Genomic DNA, 14,145 nt, shown 5'->3' with positions numbered 1-14,145 from the left:
ATTTAAAGTGATGACTTTACCTTCCCTTGGAATTTCACCTCTATATATCTTTTAGCAAGAAGCACACAGTTTCAGACAGCTAGGTAACAATCTACATATATTTTTAAAGACCTGTGACTTGGCATGTGCATCACATACACTTTATTAAATGAGACACTTGTCAAAAATGGTGTTCTGCCACCCCATCACTAAATAATCATTAGTATACTGTACAGAATAGTATGTATCTCTATGGAATGTCTGACTCATAGTTTATGAACGAGCTTCAGTGATGTCTAGTGCATGCAGGCAGCACACAGAGAGTTGTAAAAGCAATTCAGCCTTGGATTGCCTTGTGGCCCTATATATGCAGAAGTGACCTATGAGGAGTTGTGTAGGTAGCTCAGCTTCAAGTTGTCCACAAGCCATAGACCAAACAAGGCAGTGCTGCCTCAGAGAACCCTGGGGAGTTTCAGTATTGGTTCTAGCTGACAACCTTGTATATGCAATCACAAAATCAGCAAAAGGGAAGTAAAAAGAGAAGCACACCAACATAAACCCTGGCCATGGATGGAATAAAGAAAGATAACAGGAAACTCTATTACATTGCCTAAAATAAACATTCCTGATGGTACAATCCACTCAGGTATAGTCCTGCCCACAGTCACTTGAATCAGGGAATAAAAGCCTTAAAGTTTAGGAATGGGGAGTTGCCTCTCCAATGCTACACCCTGCCTCTATGGAGACCCTTCCCCCTTAGTCAGGACACCAGCTAAGGACGCTTTCCTGGGCCTGAGAACCCTCACTGGAGGGGTAAGCAAATATTTAGCATGCTGTAAGTTTGTAAGCTTGAGTGATTAGCTAACGCATATAATGTTTAATGTACTTTTTAGGTCATTATAGTATACTCTTGCTTTGAAATTGTAGGAGTACATTCTTCCATTGCATTGGTGAAGGCCTGCAATAGTGGCACATTAGATCTGCAAGTGAAGTTCAAATAAATCATTTGCTCGAGTCCTGCAGTTAAGCCTGTGAGGAAGCTCAACTTAATCATTTGCTTGGGCCTTACAGTCAAACCTATAAGCAAAGCTCAAATAAAGTGTTTGCTTGAGCCTCACAGGTTAGTGTCTTTTCATCACAGTGTTATGACATCAGTTCTGTATGTCCTTCTCTTACTGTATTTCTCAGCTTCTTATCTGTCACTCAAGAACTGCAAGGCCATATATTTTTTTGCTGACACATATCCCATTAATTGAAAATCATCCACATATGAAACACTGTCAGAAAAAATGGTGGTACAGAGTGAAAGTAAAGCAAGCTGTAAACATGCCTTGCAGATTCATGAAACAGACTGTGACAACCAAATGCAGATTAAAAAGCTGAATATTTTTGTCTGGAGGTATCTTCAGGTGGTGTTGTTTGCCTGATGCAGTCTGTCCAATTTTCAGGCAATATCACATAAAGGAAGATCAATGGGCAAGCAGATGTCAACACTGAGTCCACATAATGATGTGGAAGCACCACATAATTATTCATTCATTCTAAATCTGTGAACTTCTGCACAATCTTGCCTGTTCCTTTTAGGTAAGACATATATAGAAAGCAAACCCCAAAATCTTAAAGTCCTATGCAAGATTTTGCCCTATTAAAAGCTTGTGGATTTTTGGCCAGGATTGTTTCATTCGCTTTGTGGTATTCTTGACTATTGCTTCATTTTTAACAGTTCTAGCTAAGTCATTTTCTTTTAGCCAGTTACTTGTGAAATTAGATTTTAAAGTATAATTGCCATTTCTGGTAGGTATATCCCAGTTTCTTAGTCTCCTGTTTGCAGGGGGGATGCTTTTCTCTTTGTGATTATCTGAAAGCCGTAAGAAATCTATCAATAAAAGCTTACTGTTTCATAGGAAATGTGGAGATGAACTCAGAATTTTAAAAAATATCCACAGAGCATTTTTTTCATTTGCAGGAGTTTTACACATCATGTTAGCATTAACTACAGAACATTAGAAATTAGGCCTTTCTGAAGGGAACGGCAATCCCATTGACGGTCAAGTTTGGATGCTAACCCAGCAGTGTGGTGAATCCTAAGGCTAAGCTGAATTCCTCCCTGCATACCAGGACATGGGATCCCAGAGCACAATGATCCTCTCCCCCAGCAGGCACAAGCATGGTGACATTTGCCTCATTGCACAGTGTTGCTGAATTGGAACTTGCACAGGTTTGGGTTGAGGAACTCAGCTGATAAAGGTGGGTTCAGATTCCCACCTGAACCATTTGCTCGGCCTTTTTCTGTGGCTTTGAAAGGGATCTTCAAAGAAAGTTACAGTAGCTATACCATCTGGTGCCATGACCACATTTGCATTTCTTGACAGGGCTTCCTTTAATATTATTAATGACTACAAACAATGCTTGGGGTTTTCTTAGAGCAACCAATGAACATTTTCTTTTCAGTTTCCAGGCCATTTAAAGAACCAGGGGGAATCAGTTAGGTAACAGCTATGTTTCCTTGTGACCAGAGTGCAAACCAATAGATGAGGCATGCTGTTAAAGGGCCACTATTGATACTTTTGAAATCACCTCTGTATCACAGAAGACTGTAGCACAGTTATTGAAACTGTTGAATCATAAATAAGTAGCTGAAACATCAGCTTAAAATAAGCAAATTATTTAGGAATCAAGCAAGAATCACCTTGCAGCAGCACAACTATTTGTTGGCTACTGGCATGTTTTCTTTACAGACCTATAATAATGATGATTAGACAATCTAGCTTTTAAGTTTTCATTCTAGCTTCTTTTATTTTACAGATTTATAAATTTGTCATTAAAATTAATTAAACCAAGATATCAAACAGTGCTCTTACCAAAGGAAATCTTCAAATTAGTGTCTTCTGATTCTGGAATACAAGAAAATCAAAGGGTTTTATGTTTTCTCCAATTTGAGTGCAAGTTTTGTTTTTAAGATTAAAAAAAAATGCAACAGGACAGGAAACTTAGCTCTCAAAAAGGAATACAAAGATGATGAAGAACTAGGTGTTTCTGAACAATGACAATATCAAACTGGTAGTAGCTACTTTCCAGATTTCATTCAATAGGCTAGTACTGGAACCCCTTACATGGCTAAAGAAAATTGACTTGGAACCCTCTTCTGGGCTTAGCTGCAAAGGTAAGATATCTCTATATTTGTCCACAGAGCATGAGTCTGTGAAGCAAACATGTCAACAGCCAACAATCTGCAGAGATGTGACTGTCACTCTGCTTTTCACAGCTTCCCTACAGCCAGCCTGCAGAGACCTGTGGCCACAATGCTGTGAGCAGCCAGCAGCATCCTGACAGGACCTCGTCTATCCCTGCCCTCCCAAGCCCCACAGGCCAGACTCATGTGAGCCAGTGAGCAGAGATTTAGCCTTGAGGCAGTGGGAAGGCTTTTTTTCTTTTTTATTTTTTTTTCTTTTTTTTTATGTGAAGATCTTAACTTTTTTTTTTTTCCTTTCAGTGGAGTTGCAAACCTTTGTAGAGGAATTGAATTCTGGCTGTTTTCAGATTACACCTGTGGAATTTCATGTTTAGGTATTTGCAGACTACTGGCTGAGAATAAATAGTCTCTTGTTTCTCTGCCAGCTGTACTAACTCTCACAGGACTTACTTATATACTCCACCACTTTGTCACCTAGTTAGTGTACTGACTTCCATGGAGGAGTGTTTCTTTTATGCCTGCAGACATCTCTCTTTATTTGGTTGGGTTCTTTTTACAAAAATACAAACCACTTCTAGAATGAAACAGAATTAAGTTTTAAAACACAATTAAGTGTAGAGGACCAAAATAAGATAGCTGAGAGGGGGAAAGATTAACAAAAAATAGCACAGCCTAAGTTAAAAGGGAGTTAGGCAAGAAGGGGAAAGGGATGTAAACCCTCACTTAGTCTTAACTGATGTGGCAGAGGTATTGAGACCTGAACATCAAAAAGCTGCAATTAGTGTCCAGGAAATACTTTACTGTGCTTTCACTGTAGAAATACACAGAAATGAGAAGTGATTGCGTCCTGACATTGATGGAAGGACCTGCATGAATTTGAAGGTACCGTTTTTCCTCTTGTGAGTGCTATAGAGTTTTGTACCCTGTTGCCTCTGTCATACTAATCCATACTTGCTGGATGCGCTTCTTCAGTCATACTTTATTCTCCTCCTCTCTGGTGATTTACTGTGACATTATGCTACTAATATTCCAGAGGAACATGAAATATAGTTATCTTGGCTGGCTGGATCCCAGTGTGCTTTTTAAGTACATTTAACAGAAAAACAAACTGTGCTTTCTATTATTTCCAACCAAATGAAATAGAGCAGCTTCCAGAAGTAAAGAGGGCACCGTGCTTTGCAAAGCAATCAAAAACCATTTAAATTAGGAAGATGATGTAGGTGGAGTGAAAATAATCCCACTGGAATTTTACTGGGAAAGAAGGGGGATGAACACATCAGTTGTTGCAGAGACTGTTGTGTTCTTTTTAGCAAATAAATAGTCATAGCCTGTCATATATTTCACCACTGAAATGCATGTTCAGACATGCTATGGTGATTCATATTTGATTGGCGTAATTGAAAGTGATTTTTGACTGATGACAGTGAGTCCTGACTGATGAGAGAAACTACTATCATGACAAATTAGACTATACCAGCTGGTGACATCCAGCTTCCTGAAGAAGGTTCAGATTAAATGCAGGAAAGCGGGAACTTGTTACAGAACCCACATGCTCTTGTAGTATGTCAATATTGACAAAAGTGAAGTCTGTGGATTGGGGTCAGGGATAGTTTAAAGCAAACACTAAGATAAAACATAAGCAGAAAAAGCAGATTATGGAGGTGAAATGAAATAAATAATAAAACTATTGTGCTGCTTTAGTTCCACTGGATAAGAAAAAAGTATTTTAGAACAACTGTAAAAACTGAAAAATAATTTCATTTTTATATCAATTTAACTGCTGCATCCAGAATGCACATAGGAAAAGATGCCACTAGAGGATGGAGTTGAGCAGGCTCACAATGTAGAATAGAGTACAGCCACATATCTCTCTTATCAGTGCAAGGGTTGCAGACCAGCACACCAGCCACAGTTATGAAATGTGGAACTACCCCTCTTGTATTAGGGACCAATATAGTTAAACCTGGCTTAGAGGGAATATTTATCAGTCTGTCCTCTGCCATATCCCTGCCTCACTCCACTTCTCCATTTCTTGGCCAGCATCTGCCTTCTTACTGCATTTATTTGAGTAACAGCACATCTCTTAGCAATGACAGATCACTTCATGTGCTTAAAAAGAAAGGACAGTCATCGGATCAGAGATGTATCTTCCCTGCTCACCAAAGAAAGTGAAAGGGACAAAATGGTCTATGAATTTTTATAATTTTTTGTTTTTCAAGTGGAGAAGTCCTCATTTTTCTCTCTCTCCAGTCAAGTTGATTTAAACTCTTTGTATTGCAGTCCAGGTATCAGTGACACTGTAACTTACTATCTTGTAGACTACTGCTGAGTGAAAATGCAGAACAAAGTCACAGTCTTCAGTGCGTGAGTTCATACAAATTATAGAAAACTTGTCTAAATGTAAAGGAAAGTAAAATTGTAACAGTGGCACAAAATGTAATGTCAAGAATGTGTACATGGGCAACTGATGACAGCTGATGTCAGCCTTAGTGTGATTGCCATCACTTTTGTATGCATCTCACGGCTTCTTGGTGACAGCTTTCACAATCTTATATATAGAAATATATCTTATATCTAGAAATATGCATCTTCTAAAGTATCATTGTGCTTTATTAATTCTTGTACATAAATCTTTCACTAAAATGACAAGAGAACAAATTATCATTAGTCTGTGATGGATAGGTCCTGAGAAACTCCTCAGATGTCCATCTAGAGTCCCTGTGACTTCCTTGCATTGCGAGTTTAGGTAACTGAATAATATTGATCATAATTTGATTGATCCTATTTAATTTTATTTTTGCATTTTATTTTTTTTTCTGTTAAAAGACATGAGTAAACAATCTGGGCATCCATAACATTGCATTGAATCTGACTGTGGCAGTTTAGGCTGGGTGCCTTCTGTTACTGCCACACAAGCTACACTTCTGGTGTCCCAAGTGTCCAGCCCAGTAGGTGGACACAGGAAGCTGCATATTTCATACCCATAATATCCTGCGCCCTACAAATTCATCTGCAAAGTCTTTCTCTTTCTTCCCTCTCTGCTCTCATGGGAGATGCTCCCTATTGGGTAACAGTGGGAGAGTATCTCAAGGACTATAAGGCCTGGCTAGACCTAATGCCAGAAGGAGAACGGGGGAGGAGCAGCCTCAGACTTGGCCAGGCTGAGATTAGTCTAGCAAGGAGTGAGGGGGGAGGAAGAGCCCTGGGGAGTCTTGGGTATACCCTCAGATGGGGAAAAGGGAAGTGTTGGGAGGCTTTGGGTGTGCAATAAGGGACTGTGTATGCTTTGGGACTCTTTTGTCACTATGCTTGTACACTGACTGCTTTTCCATGTAAACCTTCCATCACTTTTGCAATCCATTTGTGTGAGTGTCATTCTTTTGCCCCTCTCAAGGGCAAGCAAGGATCTGCCTGGCCTCAAACCAGGACACTGACAAGCAAGCTAAGCTACAGCTGTTTTCAGCTGTAGAAATGTGTTTAATTTTTCCTTTGTAAATGCATTTAGGTGAGGTGTTGAGATTGAATCCAAGGAAGTGTGGTCTACCTCAAAGAAAGCCCAAAACTGCTTATTTTCATAGATATTTTATGTCATTTGAGAAACTGGCATTTAAATGAGTTTTCTTTAGAAGATTATGCAAAGAATAGCAGAGAAAAAAAAAATCAAGAAGATTCAAATCTAACTCTTAGTTTGTTCTCAATTCTTTGTAGCTTAGCTTCACTGTGAGACTGCGGTGTTTAAATGATGCTTTAAGGCACCCACAAAATGCCACCTAACATGGTAGGCTCTTAAACTCCTTTGACCTATAAATTCTATGGCATTATCTACACAAGCATGGGAAAAGCCTAATAAAGTTGAACTGCTCAGCACCTGCTTTGCAGCTAGGCTCTGTCAAGATTTGGTAGCTACTCGTAACAATTCCCATTTGTGGGACTTAGTACGTTGACATACTCATATTGTGTCTATCTAGCCTCATCTAAGGCTCAGGCAAAGTGGAAGTGACCGTCTTTTTTCCACAATGTCAGACATCCACCCAGGGAATGGCAGTTTTGGGAGACTCATAAAAGACTTGAAATCACACCCTTACCTTACAGTAAGTCATTTGATTAGTAGGACTTAAAGTGTTTAGAGATTGGATGTGCTCATTCTGGTTATGCCTCTACCTTCTGTTGTCCATGGTGAGTAGAAGAGCAGCTTACTGACACGACTTGCAGAGCAGAGTTATGTTCCTATGAATGGCAATCTTCATCCTACAAGAGCTCACTTATCTTGGGCATCCTGCCAGGAACATGCTAGGCTAGCATGTTCTAAATAGTAATGTAAATGATGTTTCCCATTAACTTGTGAACTTGTGCCATACTAGCTTTCAGGACATGTTCATGTTAAAAGGAAGTGTGGTGATTACTAAGCTTGTGTAGTGATAATAAAGAGAAGAAATCCAAGCTACCTGAAGTCAACAAACCTCTTTACAACTTAAACGCTTGGATGCTGAGTGTTGCTTCATAGTAACTGTCAACTTCAGAAAGAGCTTCCTGCTACTCCAGGATAGTGAGTTCCTGAGAGTCATATTTATAAACAGTCCAGAGATTTACAGCTATCAAATCAAGTTTACATTTTAAAAAGGGAATTTACTGAAATTCAAAAGGATTCCTCATAAGGATTCAGCTTATTATATCAGCGTATAAACATGCTAAGCATAATATATAGGTTTTTACTGGAAAATGAGAAGGTTTTGACTAGTGAATGAGAATTTTTAACTAGTGACCAGGTGTAATGTCAAGATTTCTGTTGGACTCCTGTTTTATTCAGTTACAATAATCTAAAGCAGAACAAAGTTCTTGTAATGGGTTGGGGCAAACCCCCTCCCCACCACGCGCAGGAATAACAACTCAGACAAACAGATTGCAAAAGTGATGGAAAGTTTAAATAGAGAACAGTGAGTGCATGCAAAGAACTAGAAACACAGTGACAAGAAGAACCCCAAAACAGACCTAGAAAGATCCCATCCCCACCTGAGGGTGCACCCAAAACCCCCAGGGCTCCTCCTTCCCCTCCCACTGCTAGGCTAGTCTCAGCTGGCCAAATCTGAGACTGCCCATCCCCCCGTGGCCTTGGGCCTAACCAGGCCCATGGCCGGGAGATCTCTCCCCCAGTTACTGGGTGGCAGAGAGGAAGGAAAGAGGAAGTGCCAGACCCCGACGTATAATTTATAGTGGTTCAAGGGATCATGGTAGGAAATAACCTAATTTCAGAGGGCACCAAGCCCAAACTACGACAGTTCTTTTAGTGCAACCAGATAATTAAAGCAAAAACTGCAGCAGACCCTATTCCGCATATTGATGAGGCAAGTTGCTCCTGGAGTTACTTTGATTATTTTTTTTCCTTAAGAGAATATTTTACTGTACTTCTAGTGTGTGGTTATTTTAGCAGAGTGGTTTTTTTAACATGAAAATACATTATCAGGTGAAGTGATTGCCAAATGTAGTATGATACCTTCTAGAACAGTCTTAAACTACATTTGCATTGTATTAAGTGAAGTGTACATCATTACAGTGGAAGATACACTGGAAGGATCACATCTCTTTTCATTACTTTGACTTCTTATTTTAATGTGATTATTCATATTTGTACTCATCGACAAAGTCTCATCGCATAGTATTTTCACTTGTCAGGAGATTTCTGTGTAACAGGGCTTCTGCCAGAAAGGTGAGATTGTCATTTAGATGATGTTCTTGAATTTGCTCTGGTTTGCTTTGTCCTACCCAGTTCCTGTATTCTTGTATTCTAATTTAGATCTTCATGAAATCAGAACAAAAGTCAACCTTGTGCGGGGCATGAGCTGTTTTGGAATTAGGATATAAGTGATGTGAATTCTTATATTGCTTTAATTTTTTTTGCTTTATCCTTGCAGGGTTTAATGTATTTGCTTCACAGAAACAAAGCACATAGAAAGTAATCTTGCAGTGTCAGCTAAAAGTGCTCCATTTGTTTGATATCTTGCTGTCTTTGTATTCAGATAAGTTTTATTAGTTCAGGGACATTTAGAGTGCATGGATTAATAAAATTCAGGAAAGGAATTTTCAAATTAATATTGAAAGTGAATCAGAACATGAATCAGGCTTCCTTAGATGCAGAGAATGTTCTAAAAAGAAACATTACCTTATGTTGATGATAATCAGATGTGTATTGTCCTCCACTTATTACAGAGCAAATCTCAGCATTGTGCAGTTAGTGTTTTATAAAAAGAATAATACAAAACGTTACAGCCTAGTGTCTCAGTGTCTTCCAGTGAGATGTTGCTTTGTTGGTGGGATAAGAGATTATTAGGCAGCTGAGGAAGTGCAGAATAAACTAAGCCTGTACTCTATTACAACATCAGCCTATAAATTTGTGTGGATTAAATTGCAGGAGGAATTTTAAAATCAAACAAAATACAGAAAATGTAGACTCCCTGATGTTAAATAACAATGAAATATATCTCTTTAGTCTCATCCATGCAGGATTATTCCTTACAAGTCTTTCTTATTTTATAATTTGAGTCATAACATTTAATTACTATTTGATAAATGCTTACACAACAAAATAAGCAATTGTTTCCTGTTAAATGATAACAGAAATCAACTTTGTGGTACATAAGCCAGAACTGGGTTTCATGGAACAGAAATAGTTTTAGACATGTCTATAGGATGAGTGCAGAAAGTCACAAGCTGCAATGCCTATCCCATGAGATGCTTTGCTTCATGTCAGCTCCACTTTAGAGTTACATGCTATGCAGAGACTTAGTAGCACGCCAGCACAGTGAAGCTTCCAGTCCAAAGGGAGTGCAAAACCAACTGTGAGAATGAGCAGAGGAGGCTCATCATTGTTTCCTCCCAGACTTGTGTACGTGTGATAGTCCTGGGTGAGGGCCAGATTCCCATCAAAGTCACTATCACTTCCCTTCTTAGATGACATGGGGAGAAGGAAAATGTAACAAGAGGCCTGTGGGTCAAGTTAGAAACAATTTAATAAGGCAAAGAGAAAGTAAAGGCCATGTATGGAAGCAAGAGCAAGCAAAGATGTTATTCTCTACTCCCCATCAGCAGATGATGTTGGTTCATTCCCTGGGAAGCAGGGTTTCAATATGCAGAGGAGTTGCTCCGAAGGACAGATGCCATTACCATATGCCTTCACACTTCCTTCTTTCACTTAGCTTTTATATCTCAGCTGATGTCCTGTGGTATGGAATACCCTTTGGTGAGTTTAAGTCATCTGGCCTGGCTGTGTCTCCTCCCAGGATCTTGCCCATCCTTCAGCCTGCTGTTGGGCAGAGGAGGGAATGTTTGAAAAGCACAGCCTTGGTGCTCTGCAGGCACTGCTCAGCAGTAGCCAAAACAGTGGTGTGTTACTACAAAACACAACTCCATGAAAGTTGCTATGGGGACAACTAACTCCATCTCAGCCAAACCAAATACAGCACATTAATTCTGAGCCTAAAATTTAGATAGGAATTGCTAGATGACTAAACAGGTTGATGATACCTGGAAATTCAATGCCTTTCAAATGCAAAGTGAAGTAGATTAGAAGGAATAATTTGAACCATTCATGAACATTAGTAGGTTCTGAACTAACAAGAAAGAAGATACAGGTACCAATTTGAGGAGCTGAAAGAAAATTTCTGTTCATCATCCATTATTAATCAAAAAACCATGTGAAGACGCATAAAGAATATGAAGGAAAATGAGATATTCAACAGACAGAAGAAAACATATCTTATAGAGTCAGGAGGAAAGTAGGGTACTCAATACTCCATAATGTTTGCTCAACACTGAAAAGAATAGTGGTAATCATCACTGAGAAAGTAGGCCAGCTAAGCTTAGAAGTTGTGTGACCTACTGATTTTTTTTGTGTTTCATTCTCCTTCTTATAAATATCATTCGCTCAAAGGATGAAGGTGGTAATGATTGGTTTTTTCCTGTGGCACAGAACCTGAAGCGTGTGGCAGAGACGTGGATGGATGAGTTTGCAGAGTACATTTACCAACGACGGCCTGAGTACAGACACCTCTCAACTGGAGATATCTCTGCCCAGAAGGAACTTCGCAAGCACCTTAAATGTAAAGATTTCAAGTGGTTCATGGCTGCAGTGGCTTGGGATGTTCCCAAATATTATCCTCCTGTGGAACCTCCACCTGCTGCCTGGGGGGAGGTGAGGAATACACAAATGAGATCAAATTTAAATGAGTCTAACATTTTACATTGCAAGAAACTCAAATTATAGATTTATCTCCTGTGACAAGTAGCATTATTAAGGGAGTTCCCAATGACTGGAACAATCTCTAGAGTAGTCATTAAACAAAGAAACCATCATGTCTTAGAACTATCACTGTTCCTTTTATAATTCATTACAATTTTGTGTGTACATGCACAAGATGCATGCACAATGAGGACAAGAATGTGGAAAACAGTATGCTGAAGTCATTATTGCATATTACAAGATGATTTTAGATGTTGAGAATCACCTTAGTGAAAAATGAAGTCTGAAATCACCTCTTTTGTTTTTTTTTACTATCCACTTACATACATTCTCAACAATTGTATGTAGGTGGAGGTAAGTTTTGCTCACATATGGAAGTGTGATAAAGGAAGCCTTGATACTTTTCTTTTACAAAGATTGGGTTTTCTCAGCCTGCAGCCTGCATTCCATAGGTGCGGCAATGACCAAATACCAGTAGCAGACAAGTACAATTTGATGCTTGGGGGGTGAGGGGATGAAGAGAACACCAAAGAGAAGTTGACATCTGAGCATCGTTCCAGAGCAGGGAAGAAGCAAACAGCCTGCTGGAACTCTCCTTCCATAATCAGAGATGTTCTGCATTCAGAGCTGTAGCCCACCTTCCTTTGACAGTTTGTTTTACATATAAGAAATGAAAACACAAAGAGTGCAGGGACAGGAAATCACTTTCATAGCTGCACTGAAAAATTGTAGTGGCCTTTTACCCCTAGGAACTACAGTTTCAGTCCATGGAAAGGTGGCATGCAGAGGGCATTTTCCTCTCAGTTAATTTTAATTTATAAAGAAGGGTTTGGTCTTTCAGTGTATTATGCTACTTTTTTTTTAAAACCATAGGAATATCTGTACTGTGAGTTCTGCACTTCTCTGATTTTGCTGGAGATGTTCTTGGAGCTCTCAGACAATTACCTTTTCTGTTTGAAACCAAAAGATGAAGTTGAAACTTTGACCAAAACATTTGGTAAGTCCCCTCACATCTCTGCATATCCTCAGTGGTCAAGTCTGGACCATGCAGGGTATTTCTAAACATAGGTGCCTTTAGTATTCTCCACAATTTCTTTCTTAAAAAAGCAAATTTACTCACTGTGAAGTTTTAAAAATTACTTACTGTGCTAGAGGCAGTCCTTAATTCTTCTTTGTAAGCTACCAGTTACAGGTATTCAAAGGAATTTGTTTGCTGCTTCTTGGAAATAATGAATTCCTTTGTTAAAGTTTCTTTGATGCTGCTGCCCACACTTTATGAGATGAAAGTATACCAAGAGGTTAGGAGTTTATCAGTAGAAGTCAAGCTGGATCTGGGTGCCATGACTACTACTATGATCTTCCTTCATCATCTTCCACATACATACACATGCATCCTTGGAGAAGTGTGATCATGAGATATTAATTTCTCTGGCCAGCTTCCAAGTCCTTAATTCAGAGGATCTAAGTGGAGGACACTGTGATTCAGGTATTCACTCTTTTTGCAGCAATATTAATATATTCTTTGCATAAAAGCAAGAGTTATTAAAGTAAATCAAAGATCACAGCAGTGGTATCAAATTTGTACCTTAAAAAGCATTTATTGAATACTTAGGAAGGAAGTGAAAACCAAAGGGTTTCTTTTCCCTCTAAAATGTACTTTCTCTGAAATAACAAGAAAAGAAGGTTCAGCCCTACTGCTCTTATTTTTTTCCTGAAACTGTCACATTCTTGTGAAGTTTTAATTAATTTGTTGGCACTTGCAAGCAACTTGAAGGTCAATGGCTGTCATAATTAGAAGCTGAAAGAGGAAAACAGACTGTGTATTATTGTTTTGTTAGAATCAAGCAGTTCTAGAAACCTTGCTGATTATACAGACTGTGCGAAGGCTGTCTTTTAGTACCCTCTCTGCTTCCACTTGGAAATGCTTTACCTCTGCTTGCCAGTCTGAGAAAGAATAAACAGTGAGGCACTCAGACAATTTTTTGCTCCAGTATTTTGATACCTATCTAGTAAAAGCATGCAGTGTGAAAGCAGACATTTCATAAACAGCCTCTGCATAGCTCCTCTTTTTTTGCCAAACACATTTATCTAAAATCTGACTTGTGGAAAAGAAGGAAATTTGAAAAACCAAAACCAATCTTCTTCACTACACTTGTCATGGCCTTATCTCTCCTGCATGTTTGTGCCTTTTGTCCTTTGTAGCTGGCAGGGTGTACATTCCCTTGATATTCTTCTCTGCTTTGTAACATCTGAAATATGTGCATTAAAGCACTGTAACAGCAAATTCAGACACATTTAGGTTAGTGAGACTGTCAGTTCTGTGTCTGAGTGAGATAACCATACTCTTTCCTCTTCCACATGGAGAAAATGAAAGTTTTCTGTTAGGTTTTGTTCTTATCCTTCCAAATATATTGGAAACTATACTACCAGTATACCACAGTCTTACTCATCCCATTCTCTTTATAAGACACAATAATTTATTTGTAATGTGTATTTTAAATCCTGTTGAAGGAAATTAAAACAATAGCTGCATTAGTTGACATTTAAACACCAAATATTTTCTTAGGAAGTACTTGTGAATCTACAAGTTGTTATCCAGCATAAATATATTATGCAGATGTCACAGCTTCTAACAGTGTCTTTGAAAACACATTTTACAGTAAGTCAATCATATAATGCCAGCCATTGTCATTTATTTTGGACTTCATGAGTCTTGTAGTCAAGATGATATGAAAAAAAA

General features: G+C 38.8%; 1 protein-coding gene across 3 annotated transcripts in view; it reads left to right on the top strand.

The window, feature by feature from the left end:
• Positions 1-14,145, top strand: part of GALNTL6 (polypeptide N-acetylgalactosaminyltransferase like 6) — a 440,839-nt gene that overhangs the window by 397,901 nt on the left and 28,793 nt on the right. For 2 of the 3 annotated variants that reach the window (XM_068137080.1, XM_068137081.1), the window contains exon 9: positions 11,136-11,357. In XM_068137080.1, the coding sequence (XP_067993181.1) occupies positions 11,136-11,357 (222 nt within the window). Of the gene's footprint in view, positions 1-11,135; positions 11,358-12,278; positions 12,403-14,145 lie in introns of all 3 variants that reach the window. The other variant, XM_068137082.1, reaches the window with a different exon arrangement.

Source organism: Melanerpes formicivorus, unplaced genomic scaffold, assembly GCF_026170545.1.
Source record: "Melanerpes formicivorus ecotype bairdi unplaced genomic scaffold, bMelFor1.0.p_v2 SCAF_4, whole genome shotgun sequence".
Taxonomy (NCBI): Eukaryota; Metazoa; Chordata; class Aves; order Piciformes; family Picidae; genus Melanerpes; species Melanerpes formicivorus.
Note: the sequence above shows the minus strand (reverse complement) of the source record. Positions and strands in the feature narration are given on the sequence as shown.